This window comes from Calonectris borealis, chromosome Z, assembly GCF_964195595.1.
Source record: "Calonectris borealis chromosome Z, bCalBor7.hap1.2, whole genome shotgun sequence".
NCBI lineage: Eukaryota > Metazoa > Chordata > Aves > Procellariiformes > Procellariidae > Calonectris > Calonectris borealis.
In genome coordinates this window covers 795838-823182 of record NC_134352.1, presented here as the reverse complement: position 1 = coordinate 823182, position 27345 = coordinate 795838, and the positions used below count along the sequence as shown (strand labels likewise).

General features: G+C 42.5%; 1 protein-coding gene across 37 annotated transcripts in view; it reads left to right on the top strand.

Moving 5' to 3' along the window:
• Positions 1-27345, top strand: part of CAST (calpastatin) — a 71927-nt gene that overhangs the window by 17898 nt on the left and 26684 nt on the right. For 18 of the 37 annotated variants that reach the window (XR_012670961.1, XR_012670960.1, XR_012670963.1 and 15 more), the window contains exons 1-5: positions 5493-5849; positions 17286-17345; positions 21752-21799; positions 22136-22192; positions 22350-22466. Coding sequence is in view for 29 of the 37 variants with exons in the window: in XM_075137261.1 (XP_074993362.1) it covers positions 5508-5849; positions 17286-17345; positions 21752-21799; positions 22136-22192; positions 22350-22466 (624 nt within the window). In the remaining 8 variants the exon portion in view is untranslated. Of the gene's footprint in view, positions 1-5492; positions 5850-8267; positions 8648-8710; positions 8753-12229; positions 12380-17285; positions 17346-21751; positions 21800-22135; positions 22193-22349; positions 22467-27345 lie in introns of those variants that run through there. The other 19 variants (XR_012670967.1, XM_075137267.1, XM_075137286.1 and 16 more) reach the window with 11 other exon arrangements.

Genomic DNA, 27345 nt, shown 5'->3' with positions numbered 1-27345 from the left:
TAAGAGACATTATAAAGATGACTTGCGTGTTGGAGTGCAGCTGATATCCATGAAGAGAAGCAGGGATCACATTAAGCGTGCTCAGGTCTTGCAAAGTATTGAAACAGTGTTGAAAATACACTTTCTGATGGTGGTCAGACGTGAACTGATGGCTGTAGTTGGTAATCACTGTTGGTGCGTATTTGTCATGGATGAGTGGAATGCACTTCACTCAAAAGGGTGAAGCAGCAATATGTTTTATCGAGGTAAAATAATAATTGGACAGTTCAGTAAGTCTGATGGAATTTAACGAAGTTCAACAGTAGTTTGACAATGTTCAGTAAGTTTGATGGCAAGGTTCACCTTATTAATTACTGCATGGAAGAAATATACAAAGGAAAATTGAGTTAGAATCGAGTTAGAATGATTCACAGAACCAGAGATGCAAAGAGCAAAAAGGGCCCTCCCATTGAGTCATGAGCTTCAGAGTGTACCCCCTTGCTTTCTAAACTCCTTTTGGAGCCTAGGGGCTGCTGGGTCCAACCTTAGTCTCAGACTTGAACAACAGTTTATGCCTAATAGAATTATCCATGCAATAATATTGAGTAAAATAAATATAACGATATTGAGTAACTGTATGGATTAGTAATGTTTCATAGCATTAATTCACCATGCTGTCAGTCAGTTACCGAGGTTCTGTCGCGGGTAGGGGATCTCTCTGCCTTGGGTAAGGAAGGATCTCTTAGTCTCAGGTAAGGGATTCAAACCTTGAGGCATCCCTGCCCCAGGGCAGAGTCACCTGTGTGCAGTCCAGCTGCAGCTCAGGGAGAGCTCAGACGGGGCCCATCCTGCTGGTAATACTGGTGGAGTGAAGCAGTGGGCAGCTAGTCAGTATTACAGACAAGATAGATTTCTTCGGTTTAGCTCTGGTATCTTGCTCTGTACTTCGGTTATCTTGCACTTTTGGGTTTTGAAACCACCTTCCGAAATATTTTTCCAGACACCTTCACTCCCTTGTACTTGAGCCAGGGGCTTTCCAGCTCGCCAGTTCACCACAGGGCGTGAGGCAGCTTAGTCAGCCTGAACCAAAGTATGGCGATCAGTCAGTTGAATCCGCCACAGTACTCCATATCTGGAGGTACCCCATCGCTTGAAAGATCCTATTGGCAGGAAATGTTTCTGCTTTTGAATGGGATTTTTTATTTTCTTAATCAATGCTTTTGTAAAATAATACTCCTAAAGATACCTCTATGCTACCTAAGTAATTATTTTTCCTTTCTACTCAGTGAAAGGGGACACAAAGATATAAATCCTGCTGTCCCTTTCTTTCAATGCTTTTGTCTATCACTAACGACAGCCCAGCGTTTTTGTTGCTTTTCTTTCTATTCCTAGCAGTTTGCCAGGGCCTTCTCCTGCTAGCTGAGCTGGATGTAGTCGTCCATATGTAGCTCCCATGACAGCTGTGCCAGGTGGGACGGTCTCGAGTATAATCTTTCCACGTGTCAGTTGCCAGTTGCATAGTCCATGGAAGCTCACATCTAATTTGCTGACTAACACATCTTTAAGTCTTTTTTCCTGTATGTGTTCTTTCTATTATAAGCGTATCTTTTACGTTAAGTATGCAAGGTGCAATTTCCGGTGATGCTGTTAAGCATAAGAACTGGAAGGTAGTGTCATGAAAAAAATGCGACATGATGTAATTGCCAGGAATTGCTTTATATTAGGTTATGACAACTTAGGCTATGTATTTTGGTGCTTGGTGCTTCTCTTGTTGCTGTGACATGCCAAAATATTTATTGGTAAAGATTATGTACTTACCTCATGCTGTCTAATATTGACTCTTAATCAATAGCTATTTTAAGTTTATTTTAACCTTTTTGGTTCCCGCTCAGCCATGACTACCTTCTTTTAATTGTATCTTTTAATTTTAAATATCTACTATATACTAGATAATATATAACTACATACTGCGATCCTGTAGTGTTACTTAAAATGGAGCAAAACTCAGAGATTTATTGTTCTGTTTGTGCCACCCATACTTTTTTTAAGCCATTTGGCTAGCTGTGTTCTTTTCTGCCCCTCTTTTTCTCCTTGTGTCTAAAAATACCTATTCAAAGAAAAATTTTGCAGGAATTTTTTTTTTTAACAGGAATTTTACGGGAAAGGAAGTATTTCTTGAAAAGGCAAGGCAGTCTTTTCTCTTTTGCTGCAAAAATAGATCGAATCTTTTAACGCAATCAAAAATGTTCCACCAGTTTTTAGCCAACTTTGGGACTGCTGTTTCTTCCTTTAATTTTTTCTCTGCTGTAGCTTTAATGTATGCTGTGTGCAAAATCTCTTTTGATTCCTTAATAATTTTGTTGGTCAATAAGACTTTTCATTGAAGTACTTTATCCCAGATAAATTTCTAACTTCTTTGAAGAGGTGGGTGAGGTGAGGCAGTTAAGTTGCTCCAGCTAGAGCTGTTCATTTTTTTAACCTACTCTTAAGAATGAACTTACTCTAAATTGAATAGCCAGAGGGGTTTTTGCTGCCTCTATATTATGGCCTAAGTGATTTTTCCTTCAGTTAGTAAGTAATAATAATTGATGGCTTGTGTTCTGCTTGAGTCGCCTGTATTGCTGAGTTTAAGACACAGGAACTTGTGTGTGATGAATGCTTGTCTTTGCTTAATGCCTGGCTGATATGTGGGTAGTTTAATTTTCCTGGGATGGTATTCTGTAATGTGGACTGCTCCTAAGAGCAAGCGCTTACCTGTCTGGCTTCGTTTTCATTGCACTGCACTGAACTGCCATTCTTTGTGTCTTACTGTTATCCCTGTGCTCTTTATTGTTTCACTCTTAAGTTCCTGGCATTGCAGCCAGTATTTACTCACTGCTTCTGCTCAGTGTCATCTTACAGGGGTTTTATTCAGATGCGTATGTGTCTGTGTGGTATAAGGAATAAGTGCGGCCTCTCTTGTCTCCTCTCTTTTATATCTGTATGGCTTTTTCTTCCCTGTGTTAAAGGCACCTAAAAAGTTGAATCAGCAGCCTCGATAGGCCCAGTATCTGTATGACTCGCATCTAAACAAATGATTTAAAGATATTTAACTGAAACAGACGGTATGACTTTTTTTCTGTCTATTGCAGGCCTTCCTTTCATTTTTGACGTGAATTCCTGTTTGACTCTTATTTTGTACCAGGGTCTCTTCAGTAAGCACATGCCTTGTCGTACTTTGTTGGATAAATGGAGTGAAAAGTTAAGGTTCAGCTAAGGTTATGATCATCAGGAATATTGACTGGTTGCTCATGAGCAGCCTCTTCCATGTATACATTAACTGCCAAGGTGCACAAACCAGGAGGTCATCGCTACTGTGATTAGCAGGCAGCAGTGAAGAGGAAAAACTGAACTAACCTCCTTCCTCTGCAGAAGATACCCTACCAGCATTGCTGTGTTTTCTTTTACAGACTTTTAAATTTTTTTGCCAGCTCCATCACCAACAGGAAAGGCAGTTTCTAGCTCAGTGTTCAATCATAGCTATTAATAGAAGGCAGTAATATTTGAACACAGCTGGATCCAGCTATCTTTCTTGGATCTTTGTGTTCTTATATGGTAATTCTATTGATATCAAATGAAGTTTTGCTGCTTTTTATGTAACAGGTTTTTGGCATTGCTCTTAATGAGTTCTTAATGAGTAATAATTTTCTTTTTGTTTCTGGCCACTATAGCTTAGTGAAGTGAGAATGTTTGTCCATATTACTGTCATGGACAATTTATTGAAGTGGTGCTGGAAGAATTCAACAACAGTGGAAATTCAGTAAGAATTATGTTTATTTCAGACTTGACTGATCTTGAATATTTTCAGAGGAAACTTCTTGATCTTAATGATTTAAGAAATTTAAGGTTAGGTACTTTCAACTGGCATCCAAATTAACACTGTTTTAAAGGGGGATTTGATCTGCTTGTGCAACAGAGAGGAAAAAAAGAAGGAGAAAAAGAGCAATTATTAAGTATCTTTGAGTAAAGTCCCTACTATTTCTGCAGCAGACTGGAAATTCTGTCACAAGTTTATCTAGATTATCATCAAGAGTGATTTCTACTGTCAGTATGTTTCCTGGGATTTTTTTTTCTGCTACATACCTTACTTAGCTGTCACCAAATTTTTATTTTGTGAGCTTTGCATAGACACCTTATTGTGAAGAAAAGCATTTTTGAGTAGAAGGTATCTGAAGTCACAGTACTAATTGGGAACGTCCACGGAAATGTGTAAATTTATTCCTGTCGTATTGTGAGAGCTGGAAAGGCTATTTCTAAATTTTGAGGTTATTCAGAAAAATATTTAAATGGGCTATCTGAGAACTTCCTTTCCACGTTCTCCTTAGAGTAGGTGTGTGTCATGGCACACAGATCCTCAATTTACAGGCGTTCTGCAGCAAGACCATGGCAAATCGTGGGGCTGTTCCTGCAAGTTGCCCTCAGAGCTGTTGCCAGCACGTAGCCCTGCACATGAAAATCAGAACTGTGTCCATGTGGAGAACAGTGCTGGTTTTCTTGGTAGCAGAGGCATGCTAAAAGTAGACCAAAACATTAAAAATCGGAAGCTGTAGGAGTAGAAAAGCTGCCTCCTGCATGAAAGAGCTGGCTTTATGTAATGTTATGGGGTGCAGCATCCATCACCCGAGGTCATCTTTGCATTTGAAAAGTAGGGCTGTAAATGAAGCTCTGATCTGGAGACCGCTGCAGAAGCTGCAACTTGTAAAACTGTGCAATGATCAAAATAATACGATCATGCCACAAAAAATACTCCATACTTCACTCAACAATGGGATATTTTCCTCATCAGTCTGTGTCGTATCTTCGGGCATTTTCCCCTTTCTACTTCCCTTCTAGGGCTGACTTTTCTTTCTTGTTCCCTTAAGATAAAGGGTGGCATAGAGGCTATTATGAAAAAGTGGTTGCAGGGTTTGTGAGTGCTGTTTTTCTTTAACAATAAACATACGAAAATCTCCTCCCATACTACAGGTATTGAGAATTTGATTCTATAGCAAAAAAAAAAAAAAAATTCAAGAGCAGGTCACTATTGATATTGCAAGAAGCACCTTCTAGCTTCTAAATTAATACAAATTATTTGGATTTGTTATGCTTAAAAATAGTCCTAATCAGTCACGTTCCAGTCACGTTCCTGGTCCAACCATCTCTCTTTCTTTTGGTTAATAACAGTTATGTACTCAGGGAGTCCAGATAATCCATCTGAATTTAGGGAGGGGGTGTCCCATAAACTTCTAATAAAAATATCAGTCTTGTTGAGGGGAAACGAGTACGTTCCTTCCCTCAGCACCAGTGCTACTAGTGCAGAAGGTGGAAGATAAATACTGCTTTCTGAAAGCTAAAAGTAGCTCCGTCCCCGAGTTGCACCATCCTGGCAGGCGTCTCGTCCCTGCTTTTGCTGCGTGGCTCTCCGTGCCGTCAGCTTGCTGGCAGCCGTGTCCCCCCCAGGTGGGGGAACCTGGTCAACCCACGTCCAGAAGTGACCTCGGAAGCAGGAGATGGGGTTTGCTCACCGTCGCTTCTTGCCGAATGCGAAGAGGCGCTGCGGTGCAGAGCGCAGAGCTCCCGCACGCGCCTCCGCATCAGCACTTTCTCGGCCTGAACCTGCTTATTTCGGTTCCCTCCCCGGGCGCAGGCACTGGCGTGCCGTGCCGTGCCGTGCCGTGCCGGAGGTGGGGCGGCCGTGCCTGCTGGGTGGGGAGCGCGCCGCTCGGCACACCGGCTCACCGAGGGCTTGGCCAGCACCTCCTGAACACCAAAACCACAGCTGCTCTGGCGCTGGGGCAAAAACAGCCGTATCCTGGCATTCCTGCTGGAAACAGAAGGCACGCGTGTACGACGTAAGTTAGCTATTCATACTGGCTTTGCTTTCCTACTGCCTCTGCCCTGGGCTAATTTATGTTCGCGTTGCAGTTCTCCCCCCCTCCCCTTCCCCCTCCCTTCGGGAATTTTGTGGGCTGAAATAGCACAAGCTGCTGACTTCCAGGGTTGTGACATGATCTGTCATCGGCAGGCTTGAAGCACTCCAGAGCTAGCTGTGTGTAGTGAATTGGTTTTTAAAATTATTTTAGCATTTATTTAGCATGTATTTTGTTGGGAACAGTCTTTTTAGACACTGTGTAAGACTGCATTTTTTAAACATTACACAACAAGTGGTTTACATGACATAAACAGTCTTGAAGAAGAGAGGGACCAGGAAGAGCAGACTTTTAAAGTAGTGTCTGAGTTGTTCTGTATTTATATTTTTGGTTTGGGGTTGTTTGGGTTTTTTTTCTCCCCATTGCTCACAGCCCACGCTGTTATTGCTTCAAAAACTCGTATAATTTTTTTGGAATACAAATGCAGAGCATAGTATGCCTGCGGCACATACAGGATATTGCGTAGTCAGGGTGTGGGGATCTGTAAGAGCAACTTCTTGCTTGAAGTGTGCTTATGTATTGATAACGTGTTGACAACGAGTTTATTATACTTGATACCTAAAAGATGCTAAAGTATCAGGTACAACAAACATACGGGAAAAATAATACTTTTCAATAAATTGTATATTACTGTTGGTTTTGTAGTAGGAAAAATTAGATAGGTAGGTGTTGCCTAGGTTATGCCACTATTTGATTATAGTTACTGTAAACTAAAACTGCTGACCCCATAATCATGGGTGTTTTCAGTTTGGTCAAAAAACAAACTGAGAAAACAAAATTTATCTTCATGTGACAAGTGGCAGTATCAGTATCATGCCTCCTTCTCTGTTCTTCTTTGGAGAAAGTGAAAATAGTGTGTTAAATAACACAGAGTTCTTCAACATTGCAGAGACCTCTGTTGAGCTCTTGATCTGTTATCTTTTTTTGACTACTAGTTTTCTCAATGTTGTATTTTTTTTAATTGACATAAAAAAAAGTCCCTGCCCACAGCAGGAGGGTTGGACTAGATGACCTTTAAAGGTCCCTTCCAACCCAACTATTCTGTGATTCTATGATAAAACATACTGGATAATAATTTCTTCTACGTAAGACATTTTCTTTTCTAGACTAACGTATTTGTTACCCTCAGCCTCTTGTAGAAAACAGTGCTTTTTTGGGTTTTTTTACGGGAGTGGGGTATGTAGAGCTTGCAGAAAATTCTGTTCCTGATCTTGGAGTCTCGCGGATGAGTCCCTTGGCCAGTATTTCTCGCAGCTGTAGTTCTGGAGCTTTGCACCTTAAGCAGACACTCCCAATTTGAAATCTAGGTAAAGTTGTGTTGCACTGAAGGTAGTGGCTCTTGGAGGACTGGGAATGGGGGTAGAGGAGAAACCTCTATCTCTAGAAAGTAAAGGAACCGCTTTTTTCAGTGAGTTGGTCTCCAGCGTGTTCGTTCTCGTCGTTTCTGCTCTTGTTTTCCTGAGGGAGGAAAACCTGCACTCACAAAAGCTTGGACTTTGTAGAGTCTCTTCTGCCAAAGGGAGAACTTCGTAGGGAGGCAGGGAGGTTGTGAGCTCCTCAGGAGCTCTTTACGGCTCAGAAACCTTCCTGGTTCTGGAAGAAGTCAGCTCCGTGCCTGCCTTCATGCCTTGCTTAGTAGAAGTACTTGAATTGACGAGAAAACCAGCGTTTTTGATCTCCAGGAAGGAAGCCTCTGTGAGGCAGGACAAGGCCTCATGAAGGTGGATATTATATTTTTTAATGGAACAATAATGTGCTTATTCTCCAGAGCATGCAGAGGGCCCTTCTGAAGCAATTTTGAGAAATACTGAGTTAAGAGCCAATGCTGATGCAAGAAATGCCCCAGTCTGGCTCTTTTTAAGTGGGAATAGTAAACAATGTTGAGTTTTTCTGAAATGATCTAAGAAAAAAACCCGACACCCCCCCAATGGTTGTGCAGTGTTATCCTTCAATTATATTTTAAAACCAAAATTCTATTAAAATTGATTTGGTGATTTTTGTTTATCCTCCTGTCTTATTTTCCATTCATTTTGGTAGCCAACACCATTGTGACAATATGTGTATCAGGTCATATGGCTTCATTAATAATACTGTGTTTCTGCATCCTGGGGGTGAAGAATCCAATTTCTAATTCAGAGTATCACTCACTAGCTCTTGTGATTGCCAGCTGCCCATTTTGAGTATTGCCTAGTTTGATTATTGTGATAAAAATATCGGAGCTCATAACCTCAGAGATCTTCAGTCTTAAGATGAAGTCGTCTTTTAGATAACATTTCTATCTTTTTAAACCCCTCTTTAAAGAATACTGGTTCTGTTTGTAATTCCCCGTTTCTGTTCCAGCTCTGCTGAGAAGGGCTTTGCATGCTGTCCCTCGGTGATGCTGCAGACCAAGTGACACAAATCCTAGCTGAGCTCAGCAGCTCTGTGTGGCACGTGGCTGGCACCTAATCGCGTGTTTTCCTGGTGTTTTCCTATCAGCTTGCAGTTTGCTGCTGCAGATAGCTTTGGAACATTCTGGTGTCTAACACACACGCAGAAATGGAAAGAATTAGCTGTCGTAATTACAGTTAAATGCTAACCTTCTGCAGGACGTGGAACTGAAAAGAGGATTTTTGAGCTGACTACAAAAAAGGAGAGCTCTGCTACAGTGACCAGCTCATACGTTACTGCAATGCTCTGTTGTGCTGAGTGGGAACCTGAGAAGAGCGGTGACAGTGCTGGTGCGTTGCTTCTAATATTTGAATATGACTGAATGAAAATGAAACTTAAGTGCGTGCCAACTTGTAGAATTTATTGTGATGGAAACAGGAAGTTTCCAAAAGGAGGTAATTAAAGAGCATATTTTAGAAGAAATAAGAATGGGGAGTTTAAAACAAATTATTGATGTCAGAACTCTTTTCATGACTCTTTTACATGCCCAGTGAGGAGTTTTACCTGATGCTCAAAAGTATAGTTTTTCTGAGTATTTCTCCATGCATAGCTGAGGGAAGTTTCAAGTTAGGTAACCCATTCTGTGATCAAGTGGAAATAATGAGATCACTCTTCATCAAAATGGCAATAAAATGAGCATCTCTGACAATGAAAAGCAAGTTTGAAAATAAAATGCTTTTACTTGCCTGATGCTGTGAGTTGAAAAACTTTTTTTTCCGTGAAATAAAGCCTCTGTTTGATGCTGGAGATACCTAATCTGGATACAAAACCAGAGCTTCCTTGCAGTCTTTGGTTTTAACTCAATTTAAAAGGAAGGAGGAGTGTTTAGCCTGTGCTATTACAGTGGTGATCTGTTTGCATACACGCAGAATCTGAAGGCAGCAGATGAACTCTGTTACTTTGCTCGGCATATACTGGCTTTCTTTCCAGATCACTTGCAATAATCATGAAAGGCCATTAAATAGAAGTTGCTCTTGTGTAGTAAAGGTTATAGACCAGTAGCCATGCTACATACTTGAATCTAAATAATTTCTTCTGCCCACAAATTGAACTGTGTGTTTGTAAAGGTTCTTCGTGTTTAGGTACTGTGCATGCTCTGTGACCAACTAGCAAACTCTTTTCCTCTGCTTCCAAACGAAGTAACCAAACAAAAAAAAATGTGAAAGCATTAGGCACAGTAGGATATAGTAACAAATGAATGCATAGTGCTCCTTACCATCAGCTGTGGGATAGTTCTAAATTTTTCTGCATATCCCTAACTTTCTGCGTATAAGTAAGCATAAACTGAGGTGTTGGAAGTTTAAGGAAAGAGTCAAACAGTGCAAAAATTATTTAAAGTCAATTGTGAATCACTGCCCTCAGTTCTTTTTTGTCCAAACATAAAGCTGTTTCAGAGTCTTAATAGTGACTTAATAGTTATTAAAATAAAGAAAAACAAACATACCAGTATTAGGCTTTGGACTTGAGATAGGTTGCTGAAATCCAGAAATCTTAAACCAGACATCTATCCTAAAGGTGGTTTGGCACATCAGTTAGTTTCTAGGTGGTATGAAGCCTTGTTCTACACTGTGGTAAATACAATACTGATCTTATTCACAGATTGTGCTTGATAACACTTGATTTAGTGTGGCAAAATTCAAATGCCAGTAGGTTACTTCAAAAACCACTGCTTAAAAACCTACTACTTTAAATTTGAGTGGTGTGGTTAATCAGCTTTACCTGATACATAAAATTCAGTGATTAAATATTGCCAAGTTCCTTTTCTGCGCCAAAATAGCAAAAGTTTTATGTTAGTAATGAAAATAGAAGAAAATGATACGTGTGAGTCTGTGTTATGGAAGTTGTCTGTGTCAATGTACCGCGATCATCAATAAATTTAGCAGCACTTGAGGCTGTAAAAATGCTTCATGAGCTAATCACTTTTCAATTTATTCGTTCAAACCAGTCTCTTTAAAAAATTTGTCATGTTTTTGTTCCATGAGAAAATAGGTTTATTTCCTATGTGCTCTTTCAGCATCTCTAAATGATGGTTGATCTTGTTCCTGGGTATAGATTAATATTTGTTGCAAAGACTTATTCTGTGTGATAAGAAAATTGCAGAAGAATAAAATTTCAGGGTTAATCTTTTCCACAATAGTAACCCGGATCATCTTCTAAATGGAGTTTTGCAGAGAGGCGTGGTCCTGTGTTACCAGTGGTCTTTGGGTTTTGTCTCTGATTTATTAAGGTCGACTTTCTGATCTGGAAGAGAAGCGCCAACATAATCCTACTATTTGTTATTAGTTCTAGTGTCGTTTAGGAGGAGAGTGTCCGTGGAGTTTGAAGGCTGTCAGATGGCAAATCCACTTCTGGAGCGCTCCTAAGATCGCAGTTCAGACAGGAATGTCCCAATGGGGCTCTCCTGACGGTTGTTTCATGCGTAGTCCTCCCCCCACGCATCTCCCTGGGCACAGCCCTTCCCCAGGCAGCGCTTTACCGAGAGTCTCGATGCAGTTTCACTTGGATGCCTAGCAGGCTTATCTGTCGGGGTTTGTCTGTCCTCTGCAGATGACTCTGCTTTACCTCTGCTTCAGTTTATTCTCCACGTTTGCTCTGAACTGTGAGTGCATATTTGAAGAGAGCAAATGTATTTCTAAGTTTCTTAGCTCTAAGGGGGAGTCAGTTCATCTCTAAAATTACTTTTCTTTTTATCTTTGTCAAGTTTTGGAAATGTAAACTATAATAATAGTAATAGTTTTTACGTATTTTTAGGTTATATTCACATCAGCTGAGTTTATGAACGTTAAAAGCACAGGAAGCATCCCTAGAGATAGGGGGTTTTTTGTTGTTGGTTTTTTTTAAGGTGGGTATTTAAAACCATGTGTATTGAAGAATTGAACCGCAAAAGCATAAATTCAACGAACTGCCTATTCAAATGAATCTCCCATGTTTACATATTAAATCCGGTTTGGTTTGGTTTGCTTTATGGTAACCAGTGCAAAATTGGGGGGCTTTGCTGAGTCAGGGCTGTAATGAGCTCAGTGGCATCACAGTAACAACATTAGCAAAGAATTTTAGATTGAATTAGAACTTAGCTACACGACAAGTAACTGTCCTCCCAGGATTTCTTTCCCACCCCACCTCAGTAGCTGGCACGGGCAGTAGACTTTGTTTTTAACGTGCGGCGTTTGTGAATTTCGGCAATGATAATAGGCTTTAGAAATGAAAGAAGCATGACGGTAGTCACATGTGGCAAAGTCAGTCATTAGAAATTGCAATGTAAATTGTTTAGAAAAGAAATCATGCTGATTACTTCTACAAAGAAACTCATCACAACAGGACGACGGCATATATAGTAGGAGTGTTTTATGTAAATTACCAGACTGAATAATATACAGGTACTAACTGGAAACCTATATCCTGCTATTCCATTTCATTAAGTTTTTAATATTAAACCTCCACAAAATTAACTGAGAGCCTGAAATCTTGGAAAAAATACTGTACTCTTGGTTGTGTGGGGTTTTTTAATCTTCCTTTTAAAAAGGTGATGTTTTTCTTAACAACTTAATAGCAGAACTATGTATAAGAACAGTAATTACAAAATAATAGGACATTTCCAGAATTACTTGGGATGGAAAATGGCACAGAAGCACTCAAATTTGTAATTTTAAACTCGGCTATTATAGATACTGTAACAATAAAATTTATATAAAGCAGTAGTATCAGTGCTACATTTCTTTCCAGTTTTAAATCACTGCATATCTTAGCTGCTCTGTGGCTTTAAACATATATGTTTATATATTCTTGCAACTCTGCTTGGGTTAATGGAAAATTAATGGGATTGTGTTTACGCCACAGATTGCAGTATTGATTCTTCATTGCGAATGTCTTTGGAAGACTGTGCATTGCTTTGGTCGCGGTGTTACGAAGTGCGTTGTGCCGTCCTTGGCCTGCCTTCTGCCTGCGGACAGCCCTTCTGTTGCGTAGCCCTTACCACATGCCGTCACAGCAAGTGAGAGATTTAACCTGGAACAGCTCAAGTGGTATTTTACACTTAAGTGAAACAGCCCATTATTTTTCACAGTAGTTCTCTAAAGAGCATTTGCTGCCCACATCTTACAAACACTGTTAATTAAAGCTTAGTAGCAGAACCATTCAGGTAAAGAAGCAACCATTTGTAGTCAGGTAGATTAGGTTTTGCCTTGCATTACACAGCTGTATTGAAGTAAGTCTCTAAGTTAGTAATATTGAAATAATAAAGCTGATGTTAGCTTTAAGCCTGAGAGGCAGTCCCAACTCATTCATATGTAAGGTGTGTAAGCCCAAGAGTACTCAGGTAGCTCCTCAGTCCTCTGCCCTAGACTGAGTACAGCCAGATCACTCGGAAAATATTTATGTAAGCTGGCCCAAAGGCTGCCAGGGCTGGAAGTGCCTGGTTCATCTAGGTAGCCTCTGCCATGGAGCGACTTTTCTCCTGGGAAAGAAGATCTTTGAGCTCTGACTTCAGAGATTCTGTGATATAGAATAAGCCAGTTTCTTCTTTTCCCGTTTTCTTGGCTCCCTGATCAGAGGACAAAATACCAGGTGCTGACTTGCTTTTCCTGTCACTAAGTCCCTTGTACATACTTCTTCTCCTTTTTTTTTTTTTTCCTAAACCTGTTGTCAGATCTTTCTGTATTCATCTGTACTGCAGTGTGCTGGCCAAAGCTGTCCTAGCACTTGACCTGGAGAAGCTCAAGCCAAAAAGGTGGAAAGTTATTCCCATATTTTACATGTATATTTATTTTGTTACGGTAACAGATTTTTATCTCGGATTCCTCTTCCCTTGGTTGTTTTTGGCAAGAGTATCTCAGCCTGTAGCATTGTAACCTTAGGTATTTTTGTCAGTATTGCTGCCGGCCTAGCTTTTGGGGTTTTGTGTTGGTGCGTCTGGTCTCCTTCAACCTTCCACCAGCCTGTCCAAGATCCCTTCGGGGACTCCCTGCAATGTTCAGGCTGAAGCTGGCTGAAAGCAAGCTTGTAACCCAGTGTTACACAATAACTTCCCTGTTTCATTCGAGAAAAGGTCACCTCAAGTACTGTGAGAAGTTGCAGTGACAGCATGTCCTCCCCTGGAGGTTCGGTTGTTCTATCCACCAGGCTTATGTCCGTGTTTGAGTATATTAAGTGTAACGTTGTCTTCATCTGCTTTATTGTTGACCAATCTGTTGATTCTAATTTATTCTCTTGTTATCATCTAAGTGTTTCTGTATTGGTTGCTTGGTAAACATTTTCAGCATCTCTTCTCCTTTTGAAGGTAGATCATTACCCGGCTGCTCCTTTCTAAGGGTGGGCATGACCTCCTGCAGTCTGATGAATCTTCTCCATGAATTTCCAAAATTTATAGTTTTAGTTGACGATAGCTCTCGCTACATTGTGTATGGGGTAGTTCCAATGATTTCCAGCTTTCCGCAACTGAGAGCTCTCATGGAGGTCTTTACCTGCCATTTTCTTTTTCCAAATAGGCATTTGCATCCAGTTCCCTGAATAGTTAAAATTATGTTCTTTTGATGTTTGTCACCTTTACTTTCTCTGTTTTCTTCTTCTCTTGCACCTTCCCTTTTACTTCCAGATTTCTGAGGTACACACAGTGAGACCAGACAACCCATTTTTGGTAGGTTTTTTTGTTTTGTTTTACTAACCCACTTTTTCGCTGTTGTGACTGTGCAGCTAATTTGACTAATGAGTTTCTAAGGGTATTCCTTCTCTTATCAAATCAGAACCCCAGTTTCTTCATCAGCCCTTCCTGGAAAGCCATCCTCTAGCTCACGGCCAAGAGCATCTGAGGTCCGTTGGTCAGTTCCTGTGCTTGTCTGTCTGTCCGTGCCTGTCCTGCCTGCCAGGCGGGCTGGTGAGAGCACAGGCTGTGACCCCGCAGCCAGCCCTTTGCCTGGCAGGGCGGGGTAATTAACAGGTAGCAGTCTTCGCTTAATCAGTGTTAACCTGTAGCCTATTCCCTGTCTCTTGAGCCTCTTCTGTGGTGGTTGTGGGGCCTCGGGCTGCCGGTGGGTTCCTCTGCAGGGAGCGTGTCCTCGTGCTCCCTGCTGGTGAACCCCCTGTGGTCCTGGATGCTTTGCCGTGGCGTTTGCCTCCTCTCCCAACTCGCAGAGGTGCCTTCTGAAGAGCCGTGCGGCAGCCATCCCCCGGGCCAGGACCCCCGGCTGCCCCCTCGCTCGCAGGGGACCTTCCCCGCGGGCCAGGACCGGGGCGGCACAGCACCCTCCAGCACCCGTACCCCTGTCCGAGCAGGGCCAGGGGGTGCAGCCGCAGGAGGAACAGCCTCAGCACTGATGACGCTCATTTTTCCGTCCGCTGTCAGCTCTGCCCTCCGGGGCATCCCTAGCAACACGACAAAAACTTTCCTCTCCCAGCGGGAGCACCTGGCTTTCTCTGCCTGGCCCCAGCCTCCGGGGCAAGTCGAACGCTCCTCGTTCTCGCTTTTCTGTTTGGCAGCGTAACCTTTTTGCGAGGGGGTGTTTGGCCCAGGCCGCGGCGGGGGTTTGCCACCCCTGGGCGCGAGCAGGATGTGCCTGCCCGGGCTGCAGCCGCTGCGGCAGCTGTGCGTCAGGCGATTATTATGCCAGTTGCTAGGCAGCGTTTTAATATTTACCTCCACGCCTGACACGCGTCTATGTGTTGCTTCACCCCTTCTGCAGTCCGACTGTCGGGCTGCAGCAAATGCAGCCGGTTAACAGCTGGGCACGGCTGGCAAGCGGCACACAGCCCTCGGAAGAGGAAAAGCGGCACAACCCACAGTAAAAAGTAGTCCCCCAGCATCAGGCTGGTGTTGACCGGCTGCGTGGTGGCTACCAAACGAGGGGTTGGGCCTTGGCAGCTTCTTGCGTTGCCAATCTGCAAGGCTCAGCGTAGTTGCAGACGCTGAGCACTAAAGGGCTGGGAAGCACAAGGACCCCCTTCCTCCTTGTAGTGGCTCTTTTCGGGGAGAGACTGGAAAATTGGAGGCCCTGAGTAGCGGGCAATTCAGGCAAAAAGCGCTGTAAATGAAGCGAGACACACCGTGCCCCCCGAGGGAGCCAGAAGATCGTGGTGGCAGGGCACTGCGGTGGTCTGTGGGAGGGTGCCCTCTGCTCTCCGCCATCCTTCCCGCTTCCCCCCTCTGGCTCCCCAGGACAGGGTTTTAGTTCCTCAAATCAACCCTGAGTGTTTTCGGGGAGGATGGCTTGGCATTCTCCGTAGCTGCTGATCAGCAGCCACGCATTAAACTGTTTTCTATCCCCAGACTACTCTTCTTCCTCCATGAGCATTTAAATTCCTCATCTCTTAGTTGCTGCTACTTGCTGCCGACCAGGACGGGGCAGAAAGAAGCAGCAGCTGGTTTCTTTCAGAGGTTTTCACTAATCTCTGCAGGTTGTAGTGGTGCTGCTGTGCTGGAACTTGGGAAAGAATTTTTTGGTGTATTGCAAGAAGAAGGCTTGGTAGGAGTTTTCAGAGGGGAGGAAGGAAGAAAGGCCCAGATAAATGTGTTTTTATTAAATGGACACGGACTAGTGTGACTAATACGAAGGTGTAGAACAGATACCTACTTGATAGTCATATAGAAGGAATTCAGATTAACTTCATGGAGAAGAAAGAAAAGGAAGGGAAAAACCATTAAAGGGCAAATTAAGAAAAATATGGTGTTGCCTACAGTAGTGGAAATACATAAAAAGGTTGTTTAAAAACTTTTGTTCCCTGTCCTGATGTAGGAGGCTCTATACATTCCCGTGTACATCCCCACCCATACAAAAGTTCCCATCTGTTATGTAGTCAATCTATATGTATATGGAAGCAAATATTATTTGCTTACATTTTTGTTACATGACAATTGCAAATTCTCTCTAGTATATATGTAGAGTAGTCAGACCTCTTACTAAGGTTTGCAAGGTACCAGATACGCTGGCAGGGAGAGCACACTGTCATCGCCATAGTGTACCTTTTACATGCTGTACAACTTTTGTGTTATTTTTGAGAAATGTTTGTACTATGAAAAGTTCTGGAAATTAGAAAATTTTCCGCGTGGAAGTAAGAAGTCACCCCAGGTATGGAATAGTAATATGGCTTCTCAGTTCATTCAGACAGTGCATGTTTTCATACAGCAAGTGGCACGGTACACGTGAAGAAAAAATGTAGAAAAATCCACAACTTGTGCTGTTCATTTAAATGTAAACTATGGATGTGTTGCTGGGATTGAGATGGCAAATACACCTTTAAGCAGAGGAACATAAAGCAGGAATAGAGAGGTTGTATTACATCTGTATAAAGTATTGATGAGACAATTAGAATATTCATTTCTGGGCTTTGAAGTTTGATACAGTCACAGCAGAATTAAAACGTGCTGTTCTCAGATTAACATCACTGAAGCTAGGAGAACAGCTGTCATTTGCAGCTTTTCCAAAAGGATTGTATGATATGTAGAAACACTTGTGTGTGTGTGTGTGTTACATATAGACTAATTATTCCTTTTTATCTCAAAATATTTGAGTTTGCTAATTTAGTATTAAATATTTTGTGTGACAAACTAGTAAATCCAAAAGTACGATTTTAAAAAAAAAAAAAAAAAAAAAAAAAAGAAACGTGGAAGAATCCTGCATATGAGGATGAAGTATGAGTGTATATGACAGCAGGATTTCAGTTTGTTTTGATACTTGATATGAAATTTGCTTTCAGTACGTCAGAGAAAAAAAGTGTTGTGAGAAGATCTATGGGCATCACGTTGTTGAAATCCTACATACATGTATTGCAGAAATACAGACAAGACACGAGATCTAAAATGTTAACTCTAATTTTTAATAATAATTTATTCTTAATTTTTAGCTGGGTATGTAATGAATTCAGGTTGCTTATGCTTGCTTAATAGTAATATGTGTAACAAAGGTGAAGGTAATGAATTTGCTTTTTTTTTCCCCTCAGAAGCAGTCCCCCTCTGCAGATGCATCAAAAACACAAATTATGAAGCCATCTGAAACAAAGGTATGAATTCCTGAGAAACGGATGCTTGCAGTTAAGCACAAATATGTGAAGCAATGGAATTTCTTTTTTAATACTTTGATGCCGAGTAACTTTACTTTGTGTATTTCTTCTCTGCAGCTTAGTTTCCTCTTCAAAAAAAATCTAAAAAATGCTGTACAAGGTACTCAGAGGATTTTATGACAGCAATACTAATCTTAATTTTAGCTTAGTCACACTTTATGACATATATATAGCTCCCCCCAGTGTAATTACAGGGTTATTTACCTAATGATAATTTTCACATATTCAAAGAATTCAGGACAAGTTTCAGCTTTTAGTGTATGTACAATTGCATCTCTTGTTAATCTCGTATCTTTGTCTGCCTGACAGCCTCCTTGCCTGTGTCCTTTATGCTTGTTCTGTCTTGCCTTATGACTAGAACTTCTTCAGTGTCGAATCTGTGTCATCAACCATGTACTTTACTTGTTAGAAGAGAGTCATAATCCTCCTGCTGTTGCCTAACAGAATTTACGTGTATTATTTAAATAAATGATTAATGATTCCCTCATTCCTTCATTTTCCATGATCGTAACAGTGAGACCAACAAAAGTATTGAATACCAAACTAGACCAGCAGGGACTTGTGCGGTGTGGAACTCAGGACTGCCTGCACCGTGCGTAAGTCGGAGTGAAGGCACGCTGGGAGCAGTGAGGTTAGAAGAGGCCTCCGGAGGCCGTCTGGTCCAGCCCTCCGGCCCAGGCAGCGCCGGCTCTGCCGGTCGGTCAGACTGCTCCGGGCCTTGCCAGGCCGGCTCTGAACACCTGCGGGTGCAGACTGTCACTGTAGCGTGCATCTCTGAGGAGAGACCAGCTCCACCGCGAAGTTAGCCATTACGTTCCCCTCAGCCTTTTAAAGCCCTTTTCCTCCATGCACACGTGAAGACTTAGACTAGTAGCAGTGAGCTGGACGGCAATTAAACCATTTCCATTTATGTGATCGTCATTACTCGTAAATGGAGGTATCTGCAAGTCTCCAGTTTCATCTTCCTGTTACGTTTGTGAGCAAACTCGTTTGTATCATGTTCGTTACTGATGCTGTTCTCCATTTGGTTTAACCCAGCCAGCTATCTAAAAATAGTTCTGGTCTTTCCCTGCTTGAAATCTGAAATAACTCTTGAAGAATGTGGTAAATTTCTAATCAGATCTTTAAAACTGGTGTTTGCAAGATGAGACAAAAGTAGAGTAGCAGAGGCATACTGTACTTCGGTACTGTGAGACTGGTAAACACAAATCCCTTTTAAATGTCTTGCATTTGCATGTGTAAGACAATTCACGTTTGCTTTTAATGTCTGTTGCATTTTTAACACGTTCCTTCTGCTGGACTAAGCAAGTCATCTGCATTTTGATAGTAGACTTTGAAAAGCAATACAGTTGCTGAGTCACTTCCATTTCTAGTCCTAAATTTCTTATGAATTAACAACTCTTTCCCAATTGTCTGCTATAACCACGTCTCGTTTGTCTTTCCTAGAGTCTCTCTAGTGTGCAACTACTCTTACACGTGCTCTGGACCCCTCTTTAGCTTTCAGTTCTGTGTATGTGAATCCTTTGTCTCAAATTAACCCTCAGCATTGTGCCTCTCTGAGAAAGCGGTGAGTTACTGCAGCAGAGGAAGGAATGTGGAACAACTTGTTCTGTAGGCGAAGCCCAGGGGGTTAGGTGGAAAGGTTGGAGAAGCAGGGTGGAGCACAGCAGCCTGTGGCTTTTGCTGGAGAAATGGAGGAAGCAGGGTGCTGCTGCTGGCACCGAGAAAAACACATCCCATTCAGCTTTCTTCCTTTTGCACCCATTTGTGCAACTGCACTGTAAACTAGGGAACTAGCTAAAAACTACTATTTTTATTTTCCAGGCTTTTTTCAGTTTCCTGAGTCAGTTTGAAATGCGGCCTCGGATACTGGCACAGTGCAGGTGGAAGCAGGCAGTAGAAGGGGAGGTGGGAGGTGGAACATCTGTTTCTCCGTAGGAGCTCAGGGTACACTGTAGGCTGATGCTATGGCTTCAGGCTGTGACTGCTCACAGCTGACTCTGTTTAAAGGATGACTGAACAGTGGCCTCTGAATGCATAGTCTTGTACTAAAATTGTTGGTTTGACTTGCCGGGTAATAATTTTTTTTTTATTGAATTTGAACTTCATTGCTAAAAGTGTATCTAAATAGATGTGTCTGTGTGAGTTAGCATGTATGTGTTCATGATCATGTGTTTTAATGTGGCCTTAGCATCTTCGTGTGTGTGTAAATCTTGAATCAAAGCATTGCCCATGTAAGTCCATATATTCTTCAGCGTTGTCATAGATAAATTTATAGTATGAGCAATTCTGCACATTTTAAAAGATACAGAAGAAGAATGAATAATGGATACCCTACACAAAAAATAAATTATTTAGTAAAATAATATTTACAATATAAAAGAAAAAAAGGCATGCAGTTGCTAATAACTGGTTTGGCAGGCTGATAATTTGAATTTATGTTCTGTACTGCTGTTGTCAGGTGTTGAGAGAAATGCAAGTAAATATATTTTATTGTCCTGCAAAAAAGGTGTGTTTACTTTTCGTCTGAAAAGCATATAAGGAAAACCTGAATTTGTGCTCTAACAGCAGGGTCCTTAACGTCCTGAGCAGGCAGCAGTCCCACAAGAGGAAAAGTCAAACTCTGTGTTTCTTGAACCTCGTGCTTACATTTCTATTATATTTCTTTGCAGCCTTGCTGCCGAAGGACGTCTCATGTCTGATTGAGTCTTTGCTTTAGATGTTACATAAACACGCCCAACCTTTTTTAGCTTAAAAACTGTGAAAATTTAGGTTTACCTTTTCAATATAGGATTATTTAATGTACAGGTACATAAATGGATGTGTGTGTCTTTGAGTTAACTGTATGGTAGTCAGGTAACGAGGAGGTACAAATGGAAACATATAAAGTATGACTGAACCTGAGAAGTACTATGTTTTAATCAGATGTCAAGAGACAATCCAAAAAGCGGAATCTGAGAGGTTAAGTGATTTTTTTTTATTATTTTTTATTTTTTTAATTTTATTTTAAATTTTTCCCCACTTTGGAGTTTGGGAAATTTTTGTCCTCCGGCTCTATCAATATTTTACCACTCTATCAATGTTGTGACTTACTTGCGTGTGGTATGTTGTTCTTTACTGTGGTCCACAGCTTCGAGACCTTTGCCAGACTTAGGCCTGGGCATCTACTTTTTTATGCATATTCAGGATTTCCCAACCAAGTGTTTGTGGTTCACTGTGTGTGAATATTTGCATAACAAATGGTGAATAAATTTAGCAAATTTCTCTCTGTGGTCAGCTAGAAAACAGAAGCTGGATATATCTAAATGGTAATTAATGTTTGACAGCTGAAATGAAAACATTACAAAGCAATGAAAAAATTTAAATTATTGCCTAGTAGATTTTGTTGTTGTTCTTCTTGTTCACTGACTTTCAATAGGCTACTGGGGAAAAACCCTATTATTTGTCTCTTAGTAACTTTAAATATGCTCAGTATATTAGTAGGATAGAGTGGATAAGGAAGGCTTCTGTCTGTGGCCCCTTATCTCCTAAGTAGAGTTCAAAACGTCTCTGCTGCAGGTGGACAGAGTGCAACAAGACACGATGCCGGTGTCCCCGCCAGCTTCCGAGGAAGCGTGGGGATGCCAGCCCCAACGGGGGAAGGGGCCCAGGCTTCAGGGTCTGCACCTCCTGCTGTGTGTGCTCTGCGCCCAGTGCTCTTCCTGGCAGAGCAGGTCGCGCTCCCCTGGCTGGGTCCGTGTGCTCCCCGGCCGTTCAGCGGCCAGAGCTTCTCGTTTGGCATTCTAGATGACTTTCCAGTAGCCACATTGGCCCTCTTCATGTTAATCGTAGCGCAGCTGAAGTAGCAAAGGAAAGAAAAAATAGTGAGAAAAGTATGGTGAGGAGGCTGGCATTTTCATTTTTCTTTATTCTTACCAGATATAACCAGTCTTCAGTTTTTCAGTGTTTGTTCTTAAGTGTTTCTGCTAGTAGTAATTTATTGCTTGCTGTACTTTGACTTGAGGTGAATCACAGGAATCAATTTTGTGGCATGGCTGCAGAAAATTTTCAGATGTAAATCAAACTTTTCATTGTATTTGTTTAATATCTTCTTTCCCTCTCTTTTCAATCCTTTGTATGAGGAGTGTGTCTGTGTATTTGCACACATTTGAGTGCTCTTAGATCTCTGGAGTGGAGGTGTGTGCCAGGATGTTGTAAATTGCAAGACCAAAGCACTGTGTATTAGTTATGTAGCATGTGTGCTCACGAGTGTGAACCTGTCTGATATTCTTCTTTATATAAGCCGACACCTTAGAAATAACTAAGCATATTAATCTCTGTCTGAATGTATGTTGCTTGTATTTCAGTCCGCAACAACCAAAACAGAATCTGGAAAAAACACTCAGTCAACCAAGGTAAATACTTACCTTTCACCTTTGGCAAGTTGTTGTACTTTGGTCTTTGACTAACTTTGAAAAAAGAGGCTAAACTCTTTGGTACTACTGTGCCACATGAAACTCCTGTGTGATTAGTAACATACCTGGGTGCAAAAGAGCTAGGAGCTGACAGGCGTGGAAATGCAGTGTTTGGGGGGAGCGGTCAGGATGCTTTATTGCTTCACAGCAGCTTAAGAAGTGTTCTGTTAACCACCTTTAAATCTGTCTTGTGCTTATTTGAACTAGTGTAGATCATGTTCCATAGCATTGAATGGTGGCAAGGGTAAATAATCTCAACTTTTTATTTTATGACAGCCAACAGACTCTCAAAATAAACAGCCATCCGAAGAGAGGCAAAAGGAACCCAGTGGTGTAAGTTGTATAATTTTTCTCTCTCTCTCCTTTTTTTTTTTTAAATGAGGGCTTCTTTCTTTTTTTGTTTTAAAAAAAAAAAATTAAAAACCCAAACCAAACAAAGCCAGCCTATAAGTATTTCCGTATCTAATGATAATAGTTTATCTCTACACAGGCAAAAAGCCAAACCTCACCTTCTGTGACAACAACTTCTAAGCCAAACAATACAGGAAAAGTAACTACAACTCAAGCTGACCAGCCCCCACAAACAGCCTCCGTAGAGACAGCAAAGGTATAATAGAAGTAGCAATCCAATTTTTATTATTTATGTTATTGTAGGGGTTAGAAACCCACATCAAGGTGGATTCTTGAATATTGTAAAGTGAGACTGGGCCCCCAAAAATCACAATATAGAAAAGCTCAAAAGCTGTCCTGTGTTTAAAGGTGTGTATGACAAACCTCCTTGTGCTGCTTTAAAATCTGGGACTTAGAAACTTTATGCTTTACCCACTAATTAACTTAAACAACACCCTGAATAGACCACTTGCAGCTAACCCATGTGTCGCAGATGAGTGATTTAGATCGCTTAAAAAATCACTGTCAAAGGTATTAGCAAAAAGAGGTTTTAATAGGAATTTATAAAAGTGCGACTTAACAAAGTTCGATGGCAAGGTTCACTCTATCACTTACTATATGCATGAAACACACAAAGGAAAATTGAGTTGGAATTGAGCTAGAATGATTTATACAGAGACCAAAGATGCAAAAGGGTAAGGGAGACACCCGTTGAATCACGAGGTTCAGAGTAGACCCCCTTGCTTTCTAAACTCCTGATGGAGTTTAAGTGCGGCTGGATCCACTCCTGGTCCCAGACTTGGTCAGCGGTTTATGTCCAAGGGATTATATGTTTCTAATAGCAGTTCTAAGTTTCATTCACAGTTTAAGGTGGATCACAAGATTATAGCAACACTTAATCATTGACTCATTTAACATTTACAAAGTGAGTCAATAGAATTTACTACAATCACAACAGTGACTTAATTACAGATTTGAGATGGCAGTATTTGTACTATACTTGCTATCGGATACTGTCGTGGTTTAACCTGGCAGGCAGCCAAATACCACGCAGCCGCTCACTCACTCCCCACGCCCCCCCAGTGGGACGGGGAGAGAATCGGAAGGGTAAGAGTGAGAAAAACTCGTGGGTTGAGATAAAGACAGTTTAATAGAACAGAAAAGGGAGAATAATGATAATAAATAATGATAGAATATACAAAATGAGTGATGTACAATGCAATTGCTCACCACCCGCGCTGACCGATAACCAAGTAGCGATCGGCACTTCCTGGATCACGCCTACCCTTCATATACTGAGCATGACGTCACATGGTATGGAATACCCCATTGGCCAGCTGGGCTGGCTGTCCTGATTATGTTCCCTCCCATCTTGTGTACCTAGCTCAGTCAGTAGGCATGGGAGCTGTCCTTGGACTAGGAGGGCACTTAGCAACAACTGAAAACATCAGTGTGTTATCACCATTCTCCTCATACTAAATCCAAAACACAGCACTAGGAAGAAATTTAACCCTATCCCAGCCGAAACCAGGACAGTATCCACCCCTTATTCCATACCATTTACGTTATGCTTAGGTCTCACATTTTTCGATACCTTTCAATTAATCACCACTATCTTTTTTATATATATACATATATAATACATATACATACATATATACATATAATACATATACATACATATATATACATAAATATATATAAATGTCCATTGAGTTCTTTTAGTCCACAACTTTGGGCTCCATCTGCCGTAACAGTCTTTCAGGGCCAGAAGGATGGTGTGTGGTGTTGAGCTGTTGCATCCTGAAGCCAGTTCTCATTTCAGTACTGCTGCGCTCGTTCAGTTCTATCATCGTTGCACTTTGCTCGGTTTCATCGGAGTTAGTTCATTCTTCATTAATCTGGGTGATTTTCACTGCTACACCATTGATAGCAACCATAGAAATAATGATATACAATATCATATAACAATTGACATCATAAAATTCAGTTCATTGGCTATTTTCACCCAAAATCAAATCCCCTTGAGGTACACACCGGACTTGCCCATCCTTTCGCATCACCCACCAAGTGTACCCAGGTCCTTGAGCAAAAGCAATCCCACGGATGGGTTTTCCCTTGCCAGAGGCAGGAGTAACCCAGACTGTCTTCCCCAGCATATTTCTTATGTGCACGACAGGGACTTTATCTCCATCTACAGTACGTAAAAGTCTTGATTGGGCAGGGCCAGCTCGATTAACAGACCCCCTAGTGTTGACTAACCAGGTGGCTTTTGCTAAATGTGTATCCCAATGCTTGAATGTCCCACCACCCATTGCCTTCAGTGTTGTCTTTAACAGCCCGTTGTATCGTTCGATTTTCCCGGAGGCTGGTGCGTGGTAGGGGATGTGATAGACCCACTCAATGCCATGCTCTTTGGCCCAGGTGTCTATGAGGGTGTTTCGGAAATGAGTCCCGTTGTCTGACTCAATTCTTTCTGGGGTGCCATGTCGCCATAGGACTTGCTTTTCAAGACCCAGGATGGTGTTCCGGGCAGTGGCATGAGGCACAGGGTATGTTTCTAGCCAGCCGGTGGTTGCTTCCACCATGGTGAGCACATAGCGTTTGCCGTGGCGGGTTTGTGGGAGTGTGATATAATCAATCTGCCAGGCCTCCCCATATTTGTATTTCAACCATCGTCCCCCATACCAAAGAGGCTTTACTCGCTTGGCTTGTTTGATTGCAGCGCACGTTTCACATTCATGGATAACTTGTGCAATAGCGTCCATGGTTAAGTCCACCCCTCGATCACGAGCCCATCTATATGTTGCATCTCTTCCTTGATGGCCTGAGGCATCATGGGCCCACCGAGCTATAAATAATTCACCCTTATGTTGCCAGTCCAGATCCACCTGAGCCACTTCAATCTTAGCAGCCCGGTCCACCTGCTGGTTGTTTTGATGTTCTTCACTGGCCCGACTCTTGGGTACGTGAGCATCTACGTGACGTACTTTTACAACCAGGTTCTCTACTCGGGCAGCAATATCTTGCCACAATGCGGCAGCCCAGATGGGCTTACCTCTGCGCTGCCAGTTGTTCTGCTTCCACTGATGCAACCACCCCCACAGGGCATTTGCCACCATCCATGAGTCAGTATAGAGATAGAGTACTGGCCATTCTTCTCGTTCAGCAATGTCCAAGGCCAGCTGGATGGCTTTCACCTCTGCAAACTGGCTCGATTCACCTTCTCCTTCAGCAGTTTCTGCAACTTGGCGTATAGGACTCCATACAGCAGCTTTCCACCTCCGATGCTTTCCCACAAGGCGACAGGACCCATCAGTGAACAGGGCATATTGCTTCTCATTTTCTGGTAGTTTATTATACAGTGGGGCTTCTTCAGCACGTGTCACCTCCTCCTCTGGGGATATTCCAAAATCTTTGCCTTCTGGCCAGTTCGTGATCACCTCCAAGATTCCTGGGCGACTGGGGTTTCCTATTCGGGCCCGTTGTGTGATCAGTGCGACCCACTTACTCCACGTAGCATCGGTTGCATGATGTGTAGAGGGGACCCTCCCTTTGAACATCCAGCCCAGCACCGGCAGTCGGGGTGCCAGGAGGAGCTGTGCTTCAGTACCAACCACTTCCGAAGCAGCTTGAACCCCTTCATATGCTGCCAATATCTCCTTCTCAGTTGGAGTGTAGCGGGCCTCGGATCCTCTGTATCCCCGACTCCAGAACCCTAAGGGTCGACCTCGAGTCTCCCCTGGTGCTTTCTGCCAGAGGCTCCAGGTAGGACCATTCTCCCCGGCTGCGGTGTAGAGCACATTCTTCACATCTTGTCCTGCCCGGACTGGCTCAAGGGCTACTGCATGAACTATCTCCTGTTTAATTTGTTCAAAGGCTTGTTGTTGCTCAGGGCCCCATCTAAAGTCGTTCTTCTTCCTGGTCACTTGATAGAGAGGGCTTACGATCTGACTGTAATTTGGAATATGCATTCTCCAAAAGCCCACAACGCCTAAGAAAGCTTGTGTTTCCCTTTTGCTAGTCGGTGGGGACATGGCTGTTATTTTGTTGATCACATCCATTGGGATCTGACGACGTCCATCTTGCCATTTTATTCCTAAAAACTGGATCTCCTGTGCAGGTCCCTTGACCTTACTTTGTTTTATGGCAAAACCAGCTTTCAGAAGGATTTGAATTATTCTCTCCCCTTTCTCAAAAACTTCTTCTGCTGTGTTGCCCCACACGATGATGTCATCAATGTATTGCAAGTGTTCTGGAGCCTCACCCTGTTCCAGTGCGGTGTGGATCAGTCCATGGCAAATGGTAGGGCTGTGTTTCCACCCCTGGGGCAGTCGGTTCCAGGTGTACTGGACGCCCCTCCAAGTGAAAGCAAACTGTGGCCTGCACTCTGCAGCCAAAGGGATGGAGAAGAAGGCATTAGCAATGTCAATGGTGGCGTACCACTTGGCTGCCTTTGACTCCAGTTCGTATTGAAGTTCTAGCATGTCCGGCACGGCAGCACTCAGTGGCGGCGTGACTTCGTTCAGGCCACGGTAGTCTACTGTTAGTCTCCACTCTCCATTAGACTTTCGCACTGGCCATATGGGACTGTTGAAGGGTGAGCGAGTCTTGCTGATCACTCCTTGGCTCTCCAGTCGACGAATCAGCTCATGGATAGGGATCAGGGAATCTCGGTTGGTGCGGTATTGTCGCCGATGCACTGTTGTGGTAGCGATTGGTACTTGTTGTTCTTCAACCCTCAACAACCCCACAACAGAAGGGTCCTCTGAGAGACCAGGCAAGGTGGACAGCTGTTTAATTTCCTCCGTCTCCAGGGCAGCTATACCAAAAGCCCACCGGTACCCTTTTGGGTCCTTGAAATACCCTCTCCTGAGGTAGTCTATGCCAAGGATGCACGGAGCCTCTGGGCCAGTCACAATGGGGTGCTTCTGCCACTCGTTCCCGGTTAGGCTCACTTCGGCCTCCAAAACAGTTAACTCTTGGGATCCCCCTGTCACTCCAGAAATACAGATGGGTTCTGCCCCTTTATAGCCTGATGGCATCAGGGTACACTGTGCACCGGTGTCTACGAGAGCCTTACACTCCTGTGGCTC